Below are 27,694 nucleotides of genomic sequence, written 5' to 3' on the forward strand. Positions count from 1 at the left end.
TTATAGTGCATACGTGCATCTTCCTGCGTTTCAAATCCCTTCTGTAATTTTAAGATTTACTTCTCAAACCCCTGCAGTTTGTTCTTTCTATATTTAATTAGAAGCTCCATTAGATTAAATTAAAGAGTTTTCTGCAATGTTCCTCCATTAGTTCAGAAGCCATGTCGCCAGTATCAACAACAGGCATTTTAATTGCCCAGAAGTCACTGAAAAATATTTGAGATCTTCTAGTGAAATCAAGCTTTTTCCTTAACTTTTGTACAAGTCTTTTTGCCAAATGACCTTGTTTAGAGACTGACAAAATAGGATATGGAACACGATATTCCTGGCTCTCAGGACGGGAGTTCAGTCAACGTTGAATACCCAAGAAGTTATGAAAGGGTTTCGGTCTCTGCTAGGACAAAATGTGCATGCTGTTGCTGATCATTGGTTGCAGACTGCCGGTAATGCTCATGTGATGCTCCTGCCAGATGCTGGTATCAGTACACTGGTGGAGGATGCAGTACTGACTATGAAGAAGCAGCAGCATTCAGGGAGGGGGGTGGTATTAATTTTTCTTCCTGAGCCCATTAGTAATGGACAACACCTTTAAACAGGAGAGACCACTATAAAGGAATTTTAGGGAATTCGAAAGCAGTATGTGTTATATTTGGCATTGCAGCTCAGTTTAATTAAAATAAAAAGTGGATCAAGTCTGTGGATAAAAAGCGAAGTAGACCCAGTGTTCTAATATTCTTTCTGCAGGAGCACACAGCTCCTCTGCCTTCTTGCTTCTTTGGTGCCAGGGGGCAGTGCACTCCTGAAAATGGACAGTTCAGAGTTCAGACCAGCACAAAGGCTGTGCGGCTAGTCTGAACTGAATGCTACCCCCCTATGCTGCGAGCAGAGGCAGCTTTGCCTCCGCAGCATAGGAGAAGCTTGGGATTGAAGCAATCCAGACAGCTTTAGAGCAGCACTTACAAGCAAGTATAGAGACTACAAGCGGTGCGAGCACCTTGCCTAGGTAACCGGCCACTCCGATACTGCAGGGTGGCCGATAACCTTGGCAAAGCGCTGCACACAATAAAAATTAAAAATCCCTTCCGGCTTGAAAACAGAATTTTTAATACGAGGTGTTAAAAAGGTGCTGTTTTTTTTCCCCCTTTTTTTTTTTAACAAGCACTTTGTAATAAAAGTGTGAAATATTTGATGTGCTATTTGAAGTGTGTGTGAATACTGTTTTATAGGCATTGTGCTCATGTTCAGGGTTTCAAAATAAAAACAAAAAAAAAAAACACAAAAACTGCCATGAAAAATGCATTTAATTCACAGGATCCTACAATGGAAAATTTCTAGGAAAATTAGTAGAAACTGTAAATTCCAAGCACTTTGGGCCCAATTAAAACTGGTGTTATACACGACCGTCAGCCTTAATGAAGGGGCGTTTTGGAGTAAGATGCGACAAATTCATTAAGAGGCTTGTGCCACTGAATGCATCTTCTCAGTAGTGTGTGCCTCGCCAGAAAGGATACTTATGTCAAGGACTGGAGTAACATTTGTGGCAACAAACACCTCCAACAGTGATGAATTTGACATATGTGCATGCCCACGCTATGCTTGGGGTCATCCCCAGCTCCCTCCATTTTGGTGGGAGTGCAATTTTCGTGACTTTTCGATGTGTTTTACTTCAGTTTAACCTGAAGGTCCTGCAGAATTGATGTCTTCTTATGCGTCAGAGGGGCCCACATGTAAATGCAATCTCTGCACTCATTATAGCTACATGCCTGCACCCCATCTTATGAGGGCTTGTACACATTACTGCTGTTTTCCATTTCTAATAAAAAAAATGGGGAAGTGGTTGTATTTCGCCACACTTGGAATTTTCTTCCAATAAAGGAAGGTATTAAAAGGAAGTCAAAAGTTTATTTCAGTTTTTCTTACTTTTTAGAAGATCCATTTTAGTTTAGTTCTTTCCAGAATTGCTTCTTTAAACTTTTTTGAGATTTCTGCTGTACAGAGGCAAATCCATTGAATCATATGGCTGTGATCACTGGCAGGAGCACATGGAGTGAAGGACTAGACCAGTGGTTTACACCCTTCAGCTGTCTCGGTCTGCAAATGCACAACTTTTATTGGCTTTTTTCTTTTTCCCCTTTTATGATTGCTACCTATGGAACCTTTATTATTCAACATGAAAAATTTGGTGAACGATCATCCTCTTTAAGAGATTGGACAGTAATAGAAATAAGACGCTAATGAAGAACAGGCCAGTTGTATTTTTTTAAAGCCATCTTTAATGACTAAAATTATAGTAGAAAAATATATAAAGTCAAGATAAAGCAGGAGCAATTTCAATAGAATTGATCCTTAGAATGGTCTGTGGGTAGATGGTTACTGAAATATAAAAAGAAATAAAGGTTATAGTTACACAGAAACATTGTCCATTAACATATTTCCTTCTTTAATCTTAAAGGTTACATTAAAGTGAACCTGTCGCCAGGTTTTTGCGCTCCCCCCCCCCCATCTCAAAACAGCATGATGTAGGGGCACAGACCCTGATTCCAGGATGTGCCACTTACTGGGCTTCTTGCAGCAGTTTTGCTGAAATCTTAGTTTTACCTACTACAGATCTGAGTTCTCTGAATGCTGAGCTTTGTATAATCCCGCCCACACCACTGATTGGCAGCTTTCTGTGTACACTGTGCATAGGCAGAAAGCTGCCAATCAGTAGTTGGGGCGGGGTTATACAGTGCTCATGAATGCAGAGGACTACATGCAGATTTACAAGTGCACTAGTGATAAACCACAGATTTATCAGCTAGGAGATTAACAAAAACGACAGCAAACAGCCCAGTAAGTGATACATCACTGGGGGGGTCTTTGTGACACATTTTCTTTAAAGACATTTTCCAGAACTTGGGTCATCAATATCAGATTGGTGGCTGAGAGTCGTTTACAGCTGCAATAGCTGCTGGATGTAAAGCATAAAGAGTTGGCACAACACCGCTCCATACACTGTAGTGACTGTTCTCTGGTTACTTCAATAGGAGCTGAACTACAGCACCGGAGAAAGCCTAATGTACAGAGAAACGTCCTCACAAGCCCTCCGTATTTCCTCTCCTCAGTACTCGACCATCTCCAAGATTTCTCCTATGCTTCTCCCATACTCTGGGACTCACTAACCAAACCTGTCAAATTCTCTCCCACTTCAGAAACTTTCAAAAATGCAACCTACAGATACATCTCCACCAAAATCCCAACCTAAAATAACCCTATATTACACCACCATAATCCCAACCTAAAATTCCGTTCTACAAATGACCGAAGACTAACATCCCCCATAATCCGAACCTCGCACCTCCGTCTCCAAGACTACCTCAGGCGATCCAACTGATGCCTAGCCCCCATGTCTTCAAGCGTGCTTTAAAAACCCATCTCTTTAAACAAGCCTACCATCTCAAATACCCAGTAGACTAACTAACTTTCTCCTGTTCCCTCCTTCTAAATATTATTCAGAATCTGCTCCCTCCTATTCATCTGTCTCCACACCCTCCATGCACACGATAAATGCACTCGGTACTTGATTATTGCACTTAAACATACAGGCTGATGACCGGATCATGCAGCTTTATATGAAAATCCCTATTTATTATAATTGCCAGACCAGAAATAACAAGCACTTTTCACCTATTGTGCCCCCCCATTTCCTTGTAGAATGTAAGCTTGCGAGCAGGTACCTCACTCCTAATGTACTGTAACTGTTTAAACTGTCTTAAATTGTATTGAATTTATTGTTTGTACATGTCCCCGCTTAATTGTAAAGTGCTGCGGAATATGTTGGCGCCATATAAAAAAAAATAAATAAATAACCCTACATTACACCACCAAAATCCTAACCTAAAATAACCCTACATTACACCACCAAAATGCCAACCTAAAATAACCCTACATTACACCACCAAAATGCCAACCTAAAATAACCCTACATTACACCACCAAAATGCCAACCTAAAATAACCCTACATTACACCACCAAAATGCCAACCTAAAATAACCCTACATTACACCACCAAAATGCCAACCAGTCAGCAGCCCTAGCCCCTCTATCACCACCACGTCTCAGCAGCATGCCATTTCTGCATATTAATAACCCGTTGTGTCTGATTTCTATACACTTTCATAAATCATATTTTGCAATTTCAGAATAAAACTTGCAAAATTTAGCGGGACTAGTCTGGTGGGATACAGATTTTCCCGGACTTGTTCTTTCTCACATATAGTAAACAGGTCCAATCTGTGCGCGATTTACATAATTTACAAGAGTCCTTGAAAATCCTGCACATGCACAGGACTCTCTGCTTCCTTGGGCAGGTGCAGAGAGCTGATGAACCTGTGGAGAATGATACAGCTTCCTCCCAGAACAGCGCCGGCCTGTGGGCGATTTGCAAGGAGTCAACGGTGTCGTCGCTTTACAGATTATGTAAATCCCGCACAGAGGGGCGTGCTTACAAAATGTGAGACAGGACTAGCCCAGGGAAATCAGCTGGACTAGCCCCAAGATATTTGCATAACATGAACACAGAATAAATGGATTTTAAAAGTACACAGAAATTGCAAGAAAAAGGGGGTTCTTAAAATGCAGAAATAACGTGGAAGACAGAAACTGTGGCAGTTTAGGGGTTAGGACACACCGGATGTTTAATATAAATCATATTATTGTCATTTGCTTTATTATAATATGTTGTAAAAAATAGTAAGTAAAGGCCACCGATATTATAGTCTTGGAAAAAGTTTACAGAAACTAATAGGCCTTTAAAAGTATCTAAACTTGTTTTAAATAGGAAGTAAAACTTATTCACATCAGCTATGAAGATAGAATGAGCCAGGCAGGCAAGCCAGAACTTTCAGCATTGGGCTAACGATAAAAGGAAGAAAGATAAGGTGATGAAGTATATTACACAGGTTCATAATGTTATAAATGCTGATTAGTAAGAATAAAAGCAGCGGGTATAATGTGCAGATTCTTGTGTGCAGCTCTGAGCCTCACATGTATGAAACTTACTTTTCTTCTTCTGGTATCGATGCCGTCTCCAAAACTTCATGTTAATCTTTGGATAGGACTCTGTCTTTTCAATCACTGTTGCTTCAACTCGTACCAAGTCTTTCCTGTGGGAGATTCATAGACATTCAAAGCTCAGCAAATCTAGAACACAACCAGGAATATCTATTAATGAACATAAATTATCAGCGATATGAGGCAGATTATGTGAAAGATGATATTTCCCACACCACATACTCACAGTATTACTGCATGGCAGTACACGCAGGACTACATTCAGAACGATAGGAGTCCGACTCCCAACATCCCCATGACTCAGCTGACAGATATTTTAGAATATTGGAAATCAAGGTCCCAGAGTCTGGAGGAAGAGTGGAGAGGCCACAATCCAAGCTGCTTGAGGTCTAGTGTGAAGTTTCCACAATCAGTGATGGTTTGGGGAGCCATGTCATCTGCTGGTGTAGGTCCACTGTGTTTTATCAAGACCAAGGTCAGCGCAGCCGTCTACCAGGACATTTTAGAGCACTTCATGCTTCCCTCTGCCAACAAGCTTTTTGGAGATGGAAATGTCATTCTCCAGCAGGACTTGGCACCTGTCCACACTGACAAAAGTGCCTATACCTGGTTTACAAACAACAGTATCACTGTGCTTGATTGGCCAGCAAACTCGCCTGACCTTAACCCCATAGAGAATCAATGGGGTATTGTCAAGAGGAAGATGAGACACCAGACCCAACAATGCAGATGAGCTGAAGGCTGCTATCAAAGCAACCTGGGCTTCCATAACACCTCAGCAGTGCCACAGGCTGATCGCCTCCATGCCACGCTGCATTGATGCAGTAATTGATGCAAAAGGAGCCCCGACCAAGTATTGAGGGCCTTTACTGAACATACATTTCAGTAGGCCAACAATTCAGAGTTTTTCAAGCTGTTGTTATAGAGTATTCTAATTTACTGAGATAATGACTTTTGTGTTTTCATAGGCTGTAAGCCATAATCATCAACATTAATAGAAATAGATCACTCTGTTTGTAATGACTATAAAATATAAGAGTTTCACTTTTTGTATTGAAGAACAGAAATAAATTAACTTTTTGAGGATATTCTAATTTTGTGAGAAGCACTTGCAGTTGTTAGTGGATAGCGGGGGGGGGGGGGGGGGGAGACATTAAACTGGAGCGGGTCTAGAAAAACCTAGCGAAGAAGAATCAGAAATGGGATGGATAAAAAAGCAAGGCTGACCTAAAAGACTACAAGCAGAAATGCTGCCAATCAATGGCAGCAAAGGCCCACTGGAGACGTGACATGCCCATAGGCACGGGGAGGATTAGAAGGGTTTTCCATGAATATAGCCAGAGGTTTTTCTTAGCATAGGCTGTGAGCTGTGACTGGCAGTCTAGGGGCACCCATAGATCAGCAGGAGAGGAGGATGGACGGTTGGGGATACAGCCCATTTACATTCACAGAGCAAAGATAACATGCAGTTGTCAATTTATTAATACATTTCCAGAAGAAATTCATAGGACTTAATAGAGCCGCTGTACTATCCAGACATAGCACCATTACTTCTTAGGGGTAAAATTGCCACGCCACATTCACCAGGACCGATATACCTCCAATCCGATGTATGATGAGGGTCACGTGAGTTGACGAAACATCAATATTTTAATCGCAGCATGGTACAACAATTACCAAGTGATAACTGAGTGCGGAGTTCTTTCTATGGTACCGGCAGGGATGGGGACCCTAAGCACCCACCAGAACGAGATCACGGTGCAGAATATAAGTATCTAATAAATCGGACATGTCCAGAGAGCCGACAGCCCCTCTCCATGTAATACAGCAATAGTGCTAAACTAACAGTCTGCTAGGAAATAAGGACTAATAGAACGCAGCTACATTTCAGTAAGGAAAGAAAAAAAGTTTCCACTGATGAATATTTTCTATAGACCAGAAAAATCTGCCTTACTGAACATAAACATCTACTTACCCGAGGAGAGGCTTTCCTACCAATGTGAAATTATCACTGCCGACAAGCAAAACCTAAATAAGAGGCAAAAACAGACAAAGATATTAAAGGTCACAAAGTGATATTAATATAGATTTAAATAGACTAATGAGATGACAAACCAGACATCCAGGAGGAGAAGGAACGCCTTGCATAGTAAGAACGCTTTTAGTTTAGCATTACCGGAGGCTATAGATTGCAACCTACTCCCATCAAGTGTAGGTTATGGTAATAATCACTTAGATAGCATAACGTGACTGCTGCCATCCCTCCAATTCCCTGTCAGCACATGGCCAACTAGCATTAGCGTCAATGTGACATGCACCAGTTGGCGGGGGTACACTTGTGCCCCTTATACAAGATTGATCCGCAATGAGCATCCAATATGTGGAGACTGCAGGACTAGCATGTTACGTATTACTATGTCGCTTTTCACTGCAGGTCTGTACGTAGAGCGCTTTTATGGCACTGTAGAATATACAGGTGCTTCTCACAAAATTAGAATATCATCAAAAAGTTAATTTCAATTCTTCAATACAAAAAGTGAAACTTTCACAGTTATATGAAAAAGTTTGGGCACCCCTATTAATCTTAAGCTTAATGTTTTATAAAAATTGGTGTTTTTGCAACAGCTATTTCAGTTTGATATATGTAATAACTGTTGGACACAGTAATGTTTCTGCCTTGAAATGAGGTTTATTGTACTAACAGAAAATGTGCAATCTGCATTCAAACAAAATTTGACAGGTGCATAAGTATGGGCACCTCACCAGAAAAGTGACATTAATATTTAGTAGATCCTCCTTCTGCAAAAATAACAGCTTCTAGTCGCTTCCTGTAGCTTTTAATGAGTTCCTGGATCCTGGATGAAGGTATTTTTGACCATTCCTCTTTACAAAACAATTCCAGTTCAGTTAAGTTTGATGGACGCCGAGCATGGACAGCCCTCTTCAAATGATCCCACAGATGTTCAATGATATTCAGGTCTGGGGACTGGGATGGCCATTCCAGAACATTGTAATTGTTCCTCTGCATGAATGCCTCAGTAGATTTGGAGCGGTGTTTTGGATCATTGTCTTGCTGAAAGATCCATCCCCTGCGTAACTTCAACTTTATCACTGATTCTTGAACATTATTGTCAAGAATCTGCTGATACTTAGTGGAATCCATGCGTCCCTCAACTTTAACAAGATTCCCGGTGCCGGCATTAGCCACACAGCCCCAAAGCATGATGGAACCTCCACCAAATTTTACTGTGGGTAGCAAGTGTTTTTCTTGGAATGCTGTGTTTTTTTGCCGCCATGCATAACGCCTTTTTGTATGACCAAACAACTCAATCTTGGTTTCATCAATCCACAGGACCGTCTTCCAAAAAGAAATTGGCTTCTTCAAATGTGCTTTTGCATACCTCAGCCGACACTGTTTGTGGCGTGCTTGCAGAAACGGCTTCTTTCGCATCACTCTCCCATACAGCTTCTCCTTGTGCAAAGTGCGTTGTATAGTTGACCGATGCACAGTCACACCATCTGCAGCAAGTTGATGCTGCAGCTCTCTGGAGGTGGTCTGAGGATTGTCCTTGACTGATGATCTCACCATTCTTCTTCTCTGCCTTTCTGATGTTTTTCTTGGCCTGCCACTTCTGGCCTTAACAAGAACTGTCCCTGTGTTCTTCCATCTCCTTACTATGTTCCTCACAGTGGAAACTGACAGGTTAAATCTCTGAGACAGCTTTTTGTATCCTTCCCCTGAACAACTATGTTGAATAATCTTTGTTTTAAGATCATTTGACAGTTGTTTTGAGGAGCCCATGATGCCACTCTTCAGAGGAGATTCAAACAGGAGAACAACTTGCAAGTGGCCACTTTAAGTAGCTTTTTCTCATGATTGCATACACCTGGCTATGAAGTTCAAAGCTCAATGAGGTTACAAAACCAAAAAAAGTGCTTTAGTAAGTCAGTAAAAAGTAGGTAGGAGTATTTAAAACAAGAAAATGATAAGGGTGCCCATACTTATGCACCTGTCAAATTTTGTTTGAATGCAGATTGCACATTTTCTGTTAGTACAATAAACCTCATTTCAAGGCAGAAACATTACTGTGTCCAACAGTTATTACATATATCAAACTGAAATAGCTGTTGCAAAAACACCAATTATTATAAAACAATAAGCTTAAGATTAATAGGGGTGCCCAAACTTTCATATAACTGTATATTATATAGAGTCATTACACACAGAGTGATCTATTTCAAGTGTTTATTTCTGTTAATGTTGATGATTATGGCTTACAATCAATGAAAACACAAAAGTCATTATCTCAGTAAATTAGAATACTTTATAACAGCTTGAAAAATGAAATGTTGACCTACTGAAATGTATGTTCAGTAAATGCACTCAATGCTTGGTCGGGGCTCCTTTTGCATCAATTACTGCATCAATGCGGTGTGGCATGGAGGCGATCAGCCTGTGGCACTGCTGAGGTGTTATGGAAGACCAGGTTGCTTTGATAGCAGCCTTCAGCTCATCTGCATTGTTGGGTCTGGTGTCTCATCTTCCTCTTGACAATACCCCATTGATTCTCTATGGGGTTAAGGTCAGGCGAGTTTGCTGGCCAATCAAGCACAGTGATACTGTTGTTTGTAAACCAGGTATTGGTACTTTTGGCAGTGTGGACGGGTGCCAAGTCCTGCTGGAGAATGAAATTTCCATCTCCAAAAAGCTTGTCGGCAGAGGGAAGCATGAAGTGCTCTAAAATTTCCTGGTAGACGGCTGCATTGACTTTGGTCTTGATAAAACACAGTGAACCTACACCAGCAGATAACATGGCTCCCCAAACCATCACTGATTGTGGAAACTTCACACTAGACCTCAAGCAGCTTGGATTGTGGCCTCCCCAGTCTTCCTCCAGACTCTGGGAACTTGATTTCCAAATTAAAATTGGAACTCTGGGACCTTATGGAGTTTGTCAATGACTTCCTTCTGGACATCTGTCAAGTCAGCAGTCTTCCCCATGATTGTGGAGCCTACTGAAACAGACTAAGGGACTTTTTCAAATGCTTAGAAAGCCTTTGCAGGTGTTTTTTGTTAATTATTTTAATTTACTGAGATAATGATGTTTGTGTTTTCATTGGCTGTAAGCCATAATCATCCACATAAACAGAACTAAACACTTGAAATATATCACTCTGTTTGTAATGACTATATAATATGAGTTTCACTTTTTGTATTGAAGGACTGAAATAAATTAACTTTTTGATGATATTCTAATTTTGTGAGATGCACCTGTATAACCAGGCAGCTGGAGAACACAACAGACGTCAGAAAACACTATACATTTTTAATTGATCCTGCAATAAACAGATAGCAATAGAAAACAATCCAAAAAAACAGCCACGAGCAAAAACAAAATCAATAGTCAATTCTAAATGCACCAATGACCAGAGTCTGAAAACTCAACTATAGCTAGGACACCTCCTCTAGTGTCTACATGGTCAGACATTCATATGGAGTGCGGTGCCTTTAGTGGAGTACTCCCATGCCGAAAGGATGGAATTATCCTTAGTATGCAGGTCACTAATCACAGATGGATGCCGGAGAATGGAAGAGCCATAGCGCTAATTCAGTGCTGAAGGTCCTCGCTGTTTATTGAACCTGCCGCCTGGCAAAACTCACAGGACGGTAGCCATGCTGCAGTCACCGGCACAGGAAGGTGGAGGGGGCAGGGCGCCAAAAGACTGAAGAGGCCACAGCGCAGAATCAGCCAGCCCTATTGCCTCATCACTCTGGAGGTGGGTGTGTGGGTCTTAGATGTTGCATTTTCCATAGATCGTTAAGTAATAGTGATAGGAATACCTCGGAAAAAAAAAAAGCATTAAAATGTATCTTTTTAAAAGTTTTGGCAATGTTTTTTTTTTTTTTTTATCCCATATCGCAATCTGTATTAAAAATATATAAATATATATGAAACAACATATGTACATAGTCACATTGGACAGATGGACCCTGTATTTTGTATTGACGCATCTAATGAACATTGTGTATAGAGTAGTGATGAGCGAGATGCTCACCGAGTATTTCCGGGGTTGCTCGGGTCTCCTCCCTGCATGTTTTGCACTCTTTAGTGTGCCAATCATACAGGGATTGCCTGCCACTCATTGTAATGCCGCAGCCATGTTGGTTGTGGCATTACAGTGATTGGCTGGTCACACAGCGTCATCGGGTCTATATCAGACCTGGCGCTGCCATGCTTGTCACAGTCACTAAGGAATCAGACAGTGTAGGGAGAGCTGCTGCTGCGTCAGGGAGAGAGTTGCTTGTGTATTAGTTAGTGTAGGGAGAAAAACCGTACATTACACATATCCATCTCAACAAACAGTCCTTCTGAGGACTAATCCATCTGCAGAGATATCAGGCAGGCAGTGTATATAGGCAGGCAGGCAGTGTATATAGCAGACTGCAGTGCATATAGCACAAGAGGCTCCATTCCAATTCTGCCTTCTGCTGCTGTTAGATATTTCTATACAAAGGCCCAGGAATACTTTTTTTTGGATTTAAATCCTCATTATTTGCTTAAAAAGCAATCCAGAGAACACCGTTTTTCTGCGCCATTTGCTTGTTGGCACTGCAGAGTACAGCCAGGTCCTTTCCATATTACAGCGCTAAAAATCCAGCTTTTAAAACTGTGTTTTCTCCGTCACACGTATCACAAATACGTTTTCTGAAAATTCTGACATTTCTGGTCTCCATTCTAATTTTTTTTCAGTGTCAGCAAAGTTTTCGACACCGGTTTGCTGTTCAAAATTGTTACCTACAGGCCAGGTATTTAAAACTGTGGTTTCTCTGTCACACAGATTACATATAACTTCGCTCCAAATTCAGCCATTTGTAGTGAGAGAGGAAGATATTGTCCTCCATTTAAAATGGGCAAGGCACGTGGCAAGGGACGGGGAACTGGACGTGATGGTGATGGTGCATGCAGAGGCCGAGGCCGTGGGCAAGCTGAAATTGTGCCACAACAAACAACCACATCTTCTCGCTCGACCTTCCTGTCCCAATTCCTAGGGGACCGCAGAACACCACTATTGAACCCAGAGCAGTGTCAAAAGGTTGTTGGCTGGATAGTGGCTAGTGCTTCCAGTCACTTAGCCACCACCACCACCCTGTCTTCCACATGGTCAAGTCTCAGTAGCCATGAGTCTGGACCGCATATACCTCACCCTGATCCTCCTTCCTCCCACCATGCCGAGTGCCCGGAGACAACTGATTCCACACTTGGACACTCTGAAGAGCTGTTCACTTTTCCATTTATAGATTCAGGCCTCTAGCCTGGTCCACTTGAAGCGGGGCAAGAGGAGATCGCGTGTAGCGATGCCCAAATATTTGAGCAGCCAAGGTCACACAAAGGCGACGGTGGGAAAGTGTCACAAGAGGTGGACGATGAGGAGACACAATTGCCAGAAAGTCAGGAGGAGGACCAGAGTGCAGAAGTGGAAGACGAGGTGGTGGATGATATAGTAACTGACCCAACCTGGCAGGAGGATATGCAGAGCGAGGACAGCACCACACAGGGGGAGGGAGGCAGAGCACCCCAACAGGCAGGAAGAAGCAGTGTGGTGGCCGCAGACAGAAGGCAGTGAACCGCTCCCCGTAACACCAACACGAAGGAAGTTGCCAGTACAACTGTTAGGTCTTCCCGAGTCTGGTTGTTTTTTTAAAGACCACCTGATGAAGGCAGCAGACCGCTGCAGAAAAGCGTTGTGGGCATTAGAACTTAAATAAAGAGGTTTGTTTTATCCTTTTCCAGCGGCTTATCCAGTTTCTAGCGCCCCACTGACCACTTCAATTTGCACACTGTTCACTTTTCCCTTGGGAGTTGTGGCTGGAGGCTGCAGAGAACTGGATACAATTTCAGCTGCAGGACCTGCAGGACCTGCGATGATGTCATCACCCATGTGACCCCACCCGGAATCACATGATTGAAAGCTCCATCTGCTAATCCAGAGGAGACACTGAAGGCATCGTGGCAGCGCTATCAGCGCCAGTTTTACCTGGGTTGTGCGGTCTGCACAACCCACTCAGGTGAGCAGACCACTGTATCTGCACGTATATTCCACTTCCATACAGGTTCACACAAGCACTGCGCTTTTCCACCCCACCCCCTTTTTTGTCTTTCATGGTTGTTTTTTTAAAGACTCTGCCGATAACCCCAAAAAGGCCATTTGCACTACCTGCCAGGCCAGCATCAGCAGGGGTGGAAAAAGGACCAGCCTGACCACCACCAGCATGATCAGGCACATGGCGGCAAAGCATCCGACTTTGGCGGCCGAACCCCAGGTACCAGGAACAGTGTCTGCGGGTGGCACCATTGCTTCTTCCGCTGTTGTGGATGCAAGCCAATTCCCTGTCCATTGTGCATGCGAAGATGCCTCCTGCCCTGCACCTGTCATTGCACACTCTCAAGTAGCAGCATCAGGAAGCACGTCCATGTCCTTGTCCCAGCGCAGCGTTCAGTTGTCCATTCCCCAGTCTTTGGAACGCAAGCGCAAATACGCAGCCAACACTACTAAATTCTCACTTTTCATGACTGCTTGCACTCGAAATGTTGCCTTTCAGGCGTGTGGAGACGGAAGCATTCCACAACCTGATGGAGGTGGCCGTCCCTCGGTACTCGGTCCCCAGCCGCCACTATTTCTCCCGGTGTGCCGTCCCCGCATTACACAAGCATGTGTCCCAAAACATTAGCCGTGCCCTCAACAAATCAGTTACCGAGAAAGTCCACCTAACCAAGGACACGTGGACAAGTGCTTGTGGGCAGGGACGGTACATCTCGCTGACGGCACACTGGGTTAACACAGTGGCAGCCGGGACCCAGTCGAACCTTGGGACAGAACATGTCCTCCCGACGCCAAGGACTGCGGGCACTAGGTCAATCAGGGTTGCCCCCACGGTCTACAGCTCCTGCACCTCATCCTCCTCAGCCTCCTCCTCTCCAGCCTCCATCTCCGAAATGACCACATCAGTCACAAGCTGGAAGCACTTCAGCAATGCCTCGGCCAAGCGGCAGCAGGCTGTGCTGAATCTAATATGCTTAGGTGACAAACCGCACAATGCTGAAGAGTTGTTGACAGCTCTGAAAGAGCAGGCAGATCTGTGGCTCACACCGCTGAACCTACAGCCAGGCATGGTCGTGTGTGACAATGGCAGGAACCTGGTGGCGTCTCTGAGACGAGGCGAGCTCACACACGTACCATGCCTGGCCCAAGTGCTTAACCTCGTGGTTCAGCGCCTTCTCAAATCCTACCCGGAGCTGCTGGATCTGCTTGTTAAAGTACGCCGCCTGTGTGCCCATTTTACAAAAGTCACCTACAGCTTCCGCCGCCCTTGCAGTGTTTTAGCAGTGTTTGCAGCTTCCGGCTCACAGACTGGTGTGTGATGTCCCCACGCGTTGGAACTCTACACTGCAGATGTTGGGAAGGATTTGTGAGCAGAAGAGGGCAGTTGTTGACTACAAACATCAACAAGGCCGTCGGTATTCAGTTCAGACTCCACACAAGACCTCAGGAGTGGACATGGATGTCAGACATATGTACCATCCTCCAAAACTTTGAGGACTCCACCAAGATGGTGAGCGACGATGACACCATAATTAGCGTCACCATCCCGCTTCTCTGTCTTCTGAAAAGCTCTCTGCTCACAATCAAAGAGGATGCATTGCAGGCTGGGCACGATGAGACTGAGAAAGGAACCATACAGGATGATTACACACAGCCCAGCCTCATCTCATCCCAACGTGGATTGGGTAACAATGAGGAAGAGGAGGAGAAAGAACAGGAGCTAGTTTCATGCGCTATAGACGGTACTACCTGCACAACTGTCATACCGTCTGTTCAGCACGCATGGCCAGAGGACAGAGAGGAGGAGGAGGAGAGCATGGTCAGTCATCCTCTAGGTGAGGACACGGAAGTCTTGCCTGTTAGTAGTCTGACATGCATGGCTAAGTTTATGTTACGCTGCCTTTCCCATGACCCTCGCGGTCTCAAAATTTTGGGTGACAGTCATTACTGTTGGTGACACTTCTAGACCCACGCTACAAGGAGAACTTTATATCTCTTATTCCTGAGGCGGACAGGTCTACAAAAATGGGGCAGTACCAGAAGGCCCTTGTTGTGGAACTATTAAAAAAATTCCCATCTGAAAACGCTGGCGGCAGAGGTCACAGTTTGTGTCTCTCGTATGTACCAAGGAGTACATACGAGAGAGACACAACTCCAATCCATCAGAGGCAGGGGAACACTGTCAAAGTTCTGTGAGAATTTTCTGAGCCCCTTCCATCGCATAAGCCCTGAGGCGCGGGGTACTCTCACAAGGAGTGCAAAGTTTGGGAAGATGCTGAGGGAGTACCTTGCCAACCGTACCAACGTCCTCCCTGATTCCTCTATGCCTTATAATTTTTGGGTATCCAAGCTGGACACATGTCATGAACTGACTTTGCCTTGGAGGTCCTGGCCTGCCCTGCCGCCAGCGTTTTATCAGAGCTGGTTTTTAGTGCCGCTGGTGGAATTATAACTGATAAGCGCATCCACCTGTCAACTGAAAATGCTGACAGGCTGACTCTCATAAAAATGAACAAGGGCTGGATTGGGCTAGACTTCTCAACACCACCGAATGATAGCAGCTTAAAACTCAAATCCAGCGCCTTTTTTTGGGAGGTGTATTCCAATGCACCTCTGTCTTCACACCCACACATGGGTATACGCTTCCCAATTTTGGCTATTTGCTCTTGTCCTCCTTCTCATCCTCCACCACCATATCACCAGGGTGACCGTGGTCTGTGATGCAACACCCACATAATTTTTTTAAAGGGTGATGCCTGTAAAAAAAAATTTTTATACAGTATGTTCATGTATACCCCCCAGAGGTAAATGTTTGTCAGCCCATGCACTTAGTGCATGGGCATTACAAGTATAGGAGGCCCACTCCTTTCTAATGGGAATTTTTTTTTTTATACGAGGCCCTCCTCCACATCTCTTCCAAGGGGCATTGGAGTGCCTCCCAATTTTTGGCAGCCCTTGCATTCACTGCATAGGCAAACACAATGGGAGACCCACTTCCTAATAATGGGAACATTGTTTTCAGGAGGCCCTCCTCTAAGTCTCTTCAAAGGGGTATAGGTGGGGGGGGGGGGGGGGGGGGCGCAAAATTTTCAAAGTGGTATTGGAGTGCGTCCAAATTTTGGGCAGCTGTGCCACTCACTGCATACAATAACAGTATAGGAGACCCACTTTTTAGTAATGGGAACAATAAAACATAGAATAGTGAGGGCCGACTGCTGGCCCTTTAAGAATAGTAAAGGCCACCTGATGGCCCTTTAAAAATAGGCTTTGTGGCTTTCAGAGTCCCTCCATCATAAATAAAACACGATGTGTCTGATGATGTGTCACACAGCACATGGCCAGATCAGGTTGTAAAATGTTAAAATGACATTTCACAGTGAATGCATTGGTCACGGTTGAAAGCAATGCAAAAGACGCATCAAAAACGCTACGTGTGAACATAGCCCAAGGTGTGAAGGAGCATTTTTGTTTTTGGCTATTTATTTTGCCTTATATACAAGTTATTACTCCGGAAAGGATGTTCCTTAACATAGTTCCCAGGAAAATCCATTTTGGTTTCGTTTTTGTATGTTTTATTGTGAGTCCGTAAAAGTGGCGGAATACTCTGACAACGTTGTTGACAGCAGTGACCTGGAAGTCAGAAATGCTTCCAGGGGTCTTTCCCATGCTGTCCCCATGTCATTTGAACACTGCTCCCATCGTTTTGGGCAATTTTTAGGCCCTCTGCAGACCGCCGAGGGGAGCCGCCGTAAAAATGCTCAAGTTTCCTATAGACTTACATTGGGCTCGTTACTTGGACCGAGCACTTGAGTATTCCAATGTGCTCGACCCAAGCATTTTAGTGCTCGCCCATCACTAGTATAGAGGTGTTATCTGTCTCTGTAATCCTTGTCTCTGATAAGGAAACTGCTGTAAACTCTTCCTGAAAGGAGAACGATATATTTAAACAAACCCCAGTGGCCAGGGCGAAAGTTACAAGATTACTAATGATTTTTTTTTTTAAATAAAGACCATGTGCAAAAATAAATAAATAAACCACCACATGCAACACAAATATTTGATTTAGAGAAGAGATCATTCTTTTGATGCAAAAAATATATGGATGTAAACCTATATATACTCTACAAGGTGTGGTACCTTTTCCAGCCTGATTCTGTCTCCGCACTGCGCATCCATACTGCCGTTAATTAAAACAAGGTCTTCGTTGGTGACTTTCCATTGTTTACTGGCAAAGTGGAAGATGACAAAGAGCCGTCCAAACTGTCCCGTGGCAATAAGGCTGTTTACTTTTTTAACAAGTTCTAAAAAAAAAATGATAAGAATGACAAAAATGCCAGAAATAAATATTAATTAGCAGGGAAACATTGGCAGGGTTGGGTATTCTAAAAACGAGGAGCTTTTAAGATTTCTTTGACCTTTTAGAGCCGTATAAACACTGCTAAGGTCTGGAGAGGAGGAGGATGACGTATACGTCAATTGTGATCTTATTGGGCTGCTCGTTATACAAGAATGTTACTGGAGTCTATAAATATTAACATGTGGGGCTCAACATTATGTAGTGAATATGGGAGTCACGATGGCGAAGTAATGTCCTATTGTCATTACCAGTGTTACTGCCTCCTTCACTCTTTGCAAGTGTCATAGCCAACACATTGTTATTAAACAGGACTTGTCACCAGTTTGAGCATGTTATTCTGGAATAGTGACTGATCTCTGCACAGATTGTGTAGAGTACAGCAGAACTATGTGTCATTACAAACACCTCTCACAGCAGTCAGCTTGGAGGGAGGTGGAGTAGTGCAGAGCCCATAGTGGTGTGAAAGAACTGTAGCTGCAGGGGTGTTTGTAATGACACTCCGCTAAATTGCATCTCCCTCACCCCACACTGACTGCTATGAGATGAAAGCTGGGGGTGTCACACTCAGCTCTGCTATAAATTACCATTTAGGTGCAGAGATCAGGGTTATTTATCATGGTCTCATTGTGGAAAGCATTTATTTTCTTACAAAAAATAAGAAAAAACAGCTCATCCAAGCTCTGGGCGCATGGAAGCACGGGATCCAACGGACCAGGTGTGAATACGACTAAAAAACAGAGTTGATCCAGCTTCTTGAAAATTTGCAGATTTATTGAAAAATAAGAGGAGATCTTTTAAAACATGCTATTTACAAAAGAAGCATGGCAGCTACGCGTTTCAAACACACACGGCGTTTTCAGTCAAAGAACGCTGTGTGCGTTTGAAAGGTGTAGCTGCCATGCAGAAGGTTTTAAAAGATTTCCTATTTTTCAATAAATCTGCATATTTTCAAAAAGCTGGATCAACTCTGATTTTTGGATTTATTTTCTTATGCCCTTCTGGGAGCATGTTCCGTTTTTGCCTCTGCATGGCACCTCCTGCTTATAATTTGTCAATGCTCATAGCATCCCGGCAATTACAACTGAAGGGGTCTCCTGCAACCCCCGGGGTTGTCATACAAACCCATCGGCGACCCGCAGTCATGTGACACTGGCGGGATTAGTGACACGCTTCCGATGCGACCATGTTAAATGTCGCTGTTGGAGATTGACAGAGGCATTTAAAATGTTAACAGCCGCGTGTGGATCGTGATTCCACCTGCGGCTGTTAGGGGCACATGTCAGCTGTACAGATCAGAAGTCATGTGCCCAAAAACATGAGGGCTCAGCGCCAGAAACCACATCGAGTGCAGGGATGCGACTTTGTACGTACTTAAATGTCCAAGGTCGTAAAAGGGTTAAAGAGGTTGTCCATTACTTTTACATTTATTGTCTATCCTATGAATAGGCAATAAATGTCTGATCGACCGGGGTCTGACAGCCTACACCCCTGCCGGTCAGCTGTTACCGGTGGAAGCGGCCTCCAGCCGGAAGTACTCACTTGCCAAGCTGCTCAGTCTTCTGATAGTGGCTGAGGCAGGGTACTACACATCCGCCTTCTATTCAAATCAATTGGAAGCTGATGTACAGTACTCTACGGTGGCCACTATCAGAAGACAAAGCAGCTCAGCAAGTGAGCACCTGACACCGATAACAGCTGGTCGGTGGAGGTGCAAGGTATCGGACTCTGGACGATCAGACATTGATGACCTATCCAAAGGGCAGGCCATCAATGTAAAAGTAGTGGACAACCTCTTTAAAGTAAGCTGTGGAGGCAGATTATTGGGGAGATCTACATCTGGCTCATAGATCTTAACAGCTCATTTACATATCAGAAAAACATGGATTTGTCTGGAGTAAGATATTGTATCGCAGATATACATCTTAATCAGCTTCGTATGACCAGTCTGTCCATATAGACGGCTTTTTATAGATGATTTTAGAGACACAATTCAGTACCGACTTATCATATGATATAACTTTCTAAAGATCCTGGCATCTCCCCCCTGCCACCTTTCACACAGCCACTAGCAGGGGGGAGAGAGCTGATCACATACAGCCAATAAACTCACCTGCAAATCTGCCCTTAAAGCAGGATCTGAATCAGAAAACCTAACAAAGAAATTATTTGCAAGCAACAATGTATGTAGCGAACACAAGAAGTCTGCAATGGGCAGAGGTTGGATCTAGCTTTAGTACGAGCACATAACACAGGCCACGATCAGTCACTTCTGCTGCAATGACACCAATGATCTGCTATGAGTGCTCCTGGAGCTCACCTCTGTGTTCCTCAGCTTCTTTAATGGGATCTGGAAGTTCGATCTTGGGCCAAGGTGGTTCAGATAAGGAGGTCTTTGGGACATAGCTGAAAATGAAGTTACATTAGCACAACAGCTGCACAAGTAAAATAATAAAAACATTACAATGGCAGGTACAAAACTAACATCAAAAGGATGAGAAGTAGTCAGAATTCTCATCCATCTCTCCACTGGAGCAGCGCGCGTCAGGGCACTATTCAATAGATGCCATAATTTCCGAGACAGGAATACCCCTTTTAGTTACAAGCTTCAGAGTACTTCCTTCTGGTAAAGAACAAGTACTATGGATGGCGGTGATGGGTTTACTACACTTTGTAAGTGACCTTGTGTTTGAAGACCTACTCCGTTGTAAAATATATCTAAGTCAGTGCTCAGGCCTTAGGCATTACATGTAGTGCATGTGGAAGCAATTTACAGGGTCCCCAAAGTCTAAGCAAAGAGAGATAGTTGTCCGATATCTGCTGAGGGTTTCACTGATCAGCAACTGAAGAGCTGGCATATTTTAATACAATTCTATATTTTTTGCTATAGGAGAAAATGTGACCGTTTGCGATTTGGCACATGGAGCTATTACTATTTAAGACAAGGGTAAGAAATATCCGATTACCCCTGAGGAAGCCACAATTTGTGGCAATACTTCTAGAGTCTCTTTGCCATCTCAGCTCATCTCTACACCAGTACAAGACACATACTCTTGGGGCTGTGGATTAGTTAAGAATTGTGCCAGTCCTTTCTTTGTGTTTTTCATTTTCTATGGATGTCCATGAGAAAGGAATATCCCTTCAACAGCTGGGGGCCTCGCTTGTTAAACCCCCATATTATCCCAGCCATTTCCAGAATTACTATAGATTATAATGGAGAAAGTCAGAAACAAGGTTTCTGGGGGCAGCAGGGGCGAAATTCCAATACAGTAATTATTGGCTATGGTGGCATTAAAGGGGGTGTCCAGTACTTGGACAACCCTTGCTGAATCCGTTTCCCCCGAGTCAAATAACACTTATACTCCCTTCTGGTGCGGCGCTGGCTCTTCCGGGGGATTGTGCTGACATTATGTCACACGATCCCTGAAGCCATTCAACGCTGGCTTCACTCACCTCTCCTGTGGACGCAATTGACATATGGAGGAAGTGAGACCTGATGATCTTACTTCCTCATCATGTCTTGATTTGTCCGAAGGAGAGATAGTAAAACAAACGCTGATTGGCAGCAGGGATTGCGTGACATAATGTCACGCAAGCCCTGGGAGAGCAAATACCAACAACAACAAGTATAACTGTTATTACTTTACTGGGGGCAGCAAAAGGAGATATTTGAGTAGCGGACAATTCCTTTAATAGTGAAAGGTATGAATTTGGGGGACCCTCAGATATGAACTAGATCTGATTTAAATTGTGGCAGCATCATTTCTAAAAGCAGAGATTTCATGAGACAATCCCTTTAAGAAGAGCAATATAAATCATCTTCCACGTGTTACGGCTGTGCACATTACCATATTAATAAGACTGGAATCATTCTTACAGCATCAGATAATGTTAATTCCAAGAAAACTATAGAAAGATGAGGAGATGACATTTACCTAGGCTGCAGAGACGAACGATGTGCGCTCATACACCGGAGGGACGGTCGGAGCAATGACACTGAAATAGAGAACATGGGTTTTCATTATATGAAGAAGCATCATGGGACAATAAAAAAGAGAACTCTTACAACCAATATTCCGTATAACCCCCCTTACAATCCAGAATATGGCAACATTAAGACTGGATGATTATAGCTGATCATGTACTTGACATTTTTGGCCCAAAGTTCATTTGGTCGACAGATGAGCACAAGCATGATGGGCTGACTGTGCCTGTGTGTTCTCTGGGGGCAACTTGTATCTTTTCAGAACAAAAGGATCAGACATGTTAAAATCGAACGCCTGATCTTTCTTTTCTCAGACAGCGGCCATCAAGAGAGGGTGGGGATCGAGTCACAACAGCTCCATACACATTAAATTGTTGGCTGATCCTGTGGAAAGCAGCAGGTTCGGTCAACTTTAGTCTGATAGATGCAACGGACTTAAATAGTGACTACTAGAAAGTGGATACATTTGCAGAACCCTGTTCCAATAGTCTCGTGAGTATTGTGTGACCGCTGGAAGAAAGCCCCAAGAACCAATTCCTTCCCTTCCTGACGGTATTGTGGATGCCGCTTCTGATTAGTAGGCCCAGCGCTACGTGATACGGGCGTCAGGCCTACTAATTATAAAAAAAATCCAGGTATGGCAGCAGGAAGTATATATTACACATATCGGTCGCTTTTCGTCTCCTGCATGGATCAGTAACTCTCAAAAAGTGCTCAAAGCTGTCTACAAATCTATAAAGTGCTCAAAGCTGTCTACAAATCTATCTGCAGTGCCTGTAAAAGCCTACAGAGAGAGGAGATGATGCTGGAGAGAATCATAAGCAGAAAGGCACACGGAAAACCTGATAAGGCTTTTAGTGTAAGGGCAAAACTGCTAAAAATACAGGATACAAGTCATATGATGACCAGAAATAGCGTTTTTCCTCGTGTACACACATAGCAACGTATTACTGAAATATCAGCTAACTTTTCTGAATTATATAAATACAAATAAAAAATAAAAAAAAATGGGCACATAAAAATGCAACAAAATTATTACCCCTCCACCACCATCATAAGCCAGGCCAAAAAAGACACAAGAACACTTCTTGCTCTGTATGGCCTGGCATGTCCATTGTAATAAATGCACAATTACCATGTAATGAACTGTGGAGGAGAAGAGGGGATGGTGGTGATATCAGCTCTGCTTCAAGGCTAGACTGTAATACCAGTCTCAGCCACAGCACAAGAGTTGCACTGTTTCTGGAAGCCATGTTTTTCTAATCCAGATACTGGGACATGAGCTCCATTGATTTTGCAAACAAGTGGATGGATGAATGATCTAGGTGCTACCAGCGCCAACAGCCCATCGTCCATAAGTAGGAGAGCAGCCATTACAGACTTTATATATTTGGAGCTGATGTTATGGTTTTATCCTGTGTTCCAGCATGGTAGTATAATGGATTATTTCACAAGGAGACAGTTACTGGGATTAGAAGCGGTACATGGACACCGGGTCACGAAGGCTGGGTGCCCACGTAGCGTTTTTCAAGCGTTTATGCTGCGGAATTTCCGCAGCGAAAACGCTTGTTAAACGCTAGGTAATCCGCACCCCATGGTCCCCAAGGGGATTCCGCATGTTCTATGCACATGCTGCGGATTTTTCCGCAGCGTTTATGCTGCGTACAAAAATCCGCAGCATGTCATTTAATTTTGCGGAAGCGCAGCGGAACTCCCGCCATTGACTTGCATTGAGACGCATAGAAACCGCGACTGTACATTTGTACAAGCGGCTTCTATGCGTCTCTATGTGCGGATGGCACCCAGTTCTGGAGGAGAGGAGACTCTCATCCAGACCTGGGTACCATTGTACCTGTGAAAAAAAGAATAAAATAACAAATAAAGTTTATACTCACCTTTCCGAAGGCTTCTCTCTGAATGCCGACATCGCTGAAGGACCTGCGGTGACGTCACAGTCATGTGACCGCAGGCCATTCACCGCTCTGTCTCGCGATATGCCGGCAGCCAGGAACCAGCCAGGAAGCAGCGCTGCAGCCACGCTGGGGCCTCGGGGGTGAGTATAGCTTTATTTGTTTTAATTTTTACGGTTCACACTGTATAAATCCATGCTGTTTGCATGGATTTATACAGTGTGACCTAGTTAGCATCACTTGGAAAGTGCTTGACATCGCCTGGAAAGCGCTTGTCAATCTGCATGCGGAAACACATGTGAATCCGCATGTATTCTGCAGGAAAAACGCATGCACAATCTGCATGCGTTTTTTTCTGCCAGGGAGATGCAGAAATGCTGCAGAAATTTTCTGCTTCATTTCTGCATCGTGGGCACATAGCCTTAGGGGTCTTCTTCTTCCAAGAATAGCACTAGATAAGAAGTCAGAGCACAGGAGGGTGGACTGGGTCTTATCTGATAGGGGACATTACTCATGTCCTGAGCCAGGAGCCACTGAGAACAGGGTGGGGAGGACCAAATATACATATGAAAGGTTTTTCCCGGTAAACAACAAAAAGTTCATAAATACACATAAAATTAGAGATCCCTAAGCCTCAATCACTCCCATACGCGTTTCCCGGTCTCCCCCCGCCCCCCAGCCCGAGCGCAGCAACGCGTCCCCCCGGTCTCCCCCCAGCCCGAGCGCAGCAACGCGTCCCCCCGGTCTCCCCCCGCCCCCCAGCAGCAACGTGTCCCCCGGTCTCCCCCGCCCCCCAGCCCGAAAGCAGCATCGCGTCCCCCGGTCTCCCCCCGCCTGCAGCATCGCGTCCCCCGGTCTCCCCCCGCCTGCAGCCACGCGTCCCCCGGTCTCCCCCCGCCTGCAGCATCGCGTCCCCCGGTCTCCCCCCGCCTGCAGCATCGCGTCCCCCGGTCTCCCCCCGCCTGCAGCATCGCGTCCCCCGGTCTCCCCCCGCCTGCAGCATCGCGTCCCCCGGTCTCCCCCCGCCTGCAGCATCGCGTCCCCCGGTCTCCCCCCGCCTGCAGCATCGCGTCCCCCAGTCTCCCCCCGCCTGCAGCATCGCGTCCCCCGGTCTCCCCCCGCCTGCAGCATCGCGTCCCCCGGTCTCCCCCCGCCTGCAGCATCGCGTCCCCCGGTCTCCCCCCGCCTGCAGCATCGCGTCCCCCGGTCTCCCCCCGCCTGCAGCATCGCGTCCCCCGGTCTCCCCCCGCCCCCCAGCCTGCAGCCACGCGTCCCCCGGTCTCCCCCCGCCCCCCAGCCTGCAGCCACGCGTCCCCCGGTCTCCCCCCGCCCCCCAGCCTGCAGCCACGCGTCCCCCGGTCTCCCCCCGCTCCCCAGCCTGCAGTAACGCGTCCCCCGGTCTCCCCCCGCCCCCCAGCCTGCAGTAACGCGTCCCCCGGTCTCCCCCCGCCCCCCAGCCTGCAGTAACGCGTCCCCCGGTCTCCCCCCGCCCCCCAGTCTGCAGTAACACGTCCCCCAGTCTCTCCCCACCCCCAGCCTGCAGTAACATGTCCCCCGGTTTCCCCCCTCCCCCTTCAAAGTTTTGCACAAGTCTTGCACAACAGGAGACTTTTGCACTAAAGTTACAAACACGGTTATAGGAAAAAAGGTCTCTTTGTACTTTGTGAATAATCCATGAAGAGTGTGCGCCACGTTATTGAAAAATGTCGTCAGTGACTACCACAAGACAAAGAAAAAACATTCAAAACCTGAAAGTCTGAACATATGTAGTCGTTGTCTGAATTGCAACTAGACTGCTGGTGGTCCAGGTCCTGAGACCACCGATCAATCAAAACTGCCCTGAAATGTGCGCAGCTCCGGGGGCAGGAGCACACACACCGGAGACAGCTGGTGTCTCAGGGGGGCTCTTAGCAATCACCAATTTATTTGCTACTAAAACATCTGTTTTGTTACTTTTTAACGGTTGGGGGGGTCCATGGGGGTCTCGTGGATGCCAGCGTTGCTTATAGACAGTGCTCGCCCTCTGTCCGGACCATCGGGGGGGGGACAGTGCCGCCATCTTTCCTGAGGTGGCGCTGACAACCAGGTGAAACCAGAGCAGATCCCGAGTCCAGACCTGCTCCGACTACACACCACAGCATGCTGGGAGTTGTAGTACCAGGCCACAGCTGTTCTGTGCAGACCCAGTGCCCCACATGGGAGGCCTGGAGCTGATCTAACAGGCAGAGAGCAGCCCAGCACTGACAGCAGAGAGGACTGATGACCCCGGGCTGCTGTGAATGTCACCTCCATGCCCGCCCCTGCTTCACCAGCCCGTACCTGCAGCAGAAGCCCGGACACTGCCCCCGGCCACCACACTCCTCACCAGCCGCCCGCAGCAGGTGGCAGCCATCACGTGTCTCCTCCGTACACCTTGTGCCACCGATTCCGTACACTGGCAGCCTGTCCGCTCTAGAAATGTTCCCACCCGGAAACAATAACTGCGCGCTTAGTTCCGCTCAGACAGGAAGTGCAGGGAGAGGGATTGGTAACACCGGACAGAGAGTGACAGCTGACACATGTCTGCGCTTCCTGGGGATATCATTCATGCCATGGAGGAGTTTGTTAAAAATCAGCTGGAACTTTTGCAAGAGGAAAGAGAGGCGGAAATAGAAGAGACCAGGTACAGGGCATTGTGTCTCCTGCACTGTCACCTGCCTTGTTTTACCTTTAACTAAATCTGCACGTACTTTCTTCAAATAAAAGAATGAACCGATAATAACCAGCCCCTTTAATTTTACTCGATCTGTTCCCAGTAAATGTATGTAAGGACAGGATCCACAGATTTCCATTGAGAAATGACTGTAATGGCCGCCCTGTTGGTTTTTAACACACTTTCCTACTACGAAACCTTCCAGCCATTTTTGTTGCTGGGGATGGTGCAGTTTGCAGTCTGATGATGAGGATTCTGCAGTTTGTTGCTCCTAATGTTGCTATATGTTTCTAGGGATATTGTAGTTTGTTACAGTGGATGTTACTATTTGTTGTTAGGGATATTGCAGCTTGTTGCTATGGATGTTGTTTGTTGCTAGGGATATTGTAGTTTGTTACAGTGGGTGTTACTGTTTGTTGTTAGGGATATTGCAGCATGTTGCTATGGATGTTGCTGTTTGTTGCTAGAGATATTGCAGCTTGTTGCTATGGATGTTTGTTGCTAGGGATATTGCAGCTTGTTGCTATGGATGTTGCTCTTTGTTGCTAGAGATATTGTAGCTTGTTGCTATGGATGTTGTTTGTTGCTAGGGATATTGCAGCTTGTTGCTATGGATGTTGTTTGTTGCTAGGGATATTGTAGTTTGTTACAGTGGATGTTACTGTTTGTTGTTAGGGATATTGCAGCATGTTGCTATGGATGTTGCTGTTTGTTGCTAGAGATATTGCAGCTTGTTGCTATGGATGTTTGTTGCTAGGGATATTGCAGCTTGTTGCTATGGATATTGCTCTTTGTTGCTAGAGATATTGTAGCTTGTTGCTATGGATGGTGTTTGTTGCTAGGGATATTGCAGCTTGTTGCTATGGATGTTGCTGTTGCTAAGGAGGTTATTGTTTGTTGCTAGGGATATTGCAGCTTGTTGCTAAGGATATTGTAGTTTGTTGTTATGGAAGTTGCTGTATGATGCTAGGGATATTGCAGCTTGTCGCTACTGATGTTGCTGTATGTTGCTATGGATATTGTAGCTTGTTGCTATGGATGTTACTGTTTGTTGCTAGGGATATTGTAGCTTGTTGCAATGGATGTTGCTGCGTTCGGGCTGGGGGGCGGGGGGGCGCGCGTTGCTGCGTTCGGGCGGGGGGGGGACCGGGGGACGCGCATTGCTGCGTTCGGGCTGGGGGGTGGGGTGGACCGGGGGACGAGTTGCTAGGGATATTGCAGCTTGTTGCTGTTTGTTGCTAGGGATATTGCAGCTTGTTGCTATGGATGTTGCGGTATGTTGCTAGGGATATTGTTGCTTGTTCCTATGGATGTTGCTGTATGTTGCTAGGGATAGCACAGCTTGTTGCTATGGATGTTGCTGTATGTTGCTAGTGATATTGCAGCTTGTTGCTACTGATTCTGCTGTATGTTGCTATGGATATTGTAGCTTGTTGCTATGGATGTTAATGTTTGTTGCTAGAGATATTGTAGCTTGTTCCTCTAGATGTTGCTGTATGTTGCTAGGGATATCGCAGCTTGTTGCTATGGATGTTGCTGTATGTTGGTAATGATATTGCAGCTTGTTGCTACTGATGCTGCTGTATGTTGCTATGGA

The 27,694-nt window shown here is 45.2% G+C and overlaps 2 protein-coding genes across 2 annotated transcripts in view; one reads left to right on the top strand and one right to left on the bottom strand.

Annotated features, from left to right (window-relative positions):
* Window positions 1-2,250: 2,250 nt before the first annotated feature.
* Window positions 2,251-25,912, bottom strand: MRPL21 (mitochondrial ribosomal protein L21). The gene is made up of 7 exons (XM_073658046.1): window positions 25,725-25,912; window positions 21,446-21,506; window positions 19,831-19,916; window positions 17,294-17,457; window positions 7,029-7,081; window positions 5,042-5,145; window positions 2,251-2,373 (listed from the first exon to the last, which is right to left on the bottom strand). Exons 1-7 carry the CDS (start codon window positions 25,795-25,797, stop codon window positions 2,309-2,311), a joined length of 606 nt encoding a protein of 201 aa, XP_073514147.1. The 5' UTR covers window positions 25,798-25,912; the 3' UTR covers window positions 2,251-2,308.
* The window catches only part of IGHMBP2 (immunoglobulin mu DNA binding protein 2), a 90,730-nt gene continuing 88,912 nt past the window's right edge, over window positions 25,877-27,694 (top strand). The window contains exon 1 of the mRNA XM_073658042.1: window positions 25,877-26,067. Coding sequence (XP_073514143.1) covers window positions 25,964-26,067 — 104 coding nt within the window. The 5' untranslated portion in view covers window positions 25,877-25,963. The remainder of the gene's footprint in view (window positions 26,068-27,694) is intronic.

This window comes from Phyllobates terribilis, unplaced genomic scaffold, assembly GCF_046119375.1.
Source record: "Phyllobates terribilis strain yellow unplaced genomic scaffold, ASM4611937v1 Scaffold_13__5_contigs__length_258822181, whole genome shotgun sequence".
NCBI lineage: Eukaryota > Metazoa > Chordata > Amphibia > Anura > Dendrobatidae > Phyllobates > Phyllobates terribilis.

What these genes read in the sequence shown, in the direction of transcription:
- MRPL21 (XM_073658046.1), bottom strand. Translation starts at nt 25,797, where the DNA reads ATGGCTGCCACCTGCTGCGGGCGGCTGGTGAGGAGTGTGGTGGCCGGG. An exon ending in CGTTCGTCTCTGCAGCCTAG is followed by an intron (nt 19,917 to 21,445) that starts GTAAATGTCATC and finishes CTTCATTTTCAG; the next exon opens with CTATGTCCCAAAGACCTCCT. An exon ending in GTAGGAAAGCCTCTCCTCGG is followed by an intron (nt 5,146 to 7,028) that starts GTAAGTAGATGT and finishes AATCTCCCACAG; the next exon opens with GAAAGACTTGGTACGAGTTG.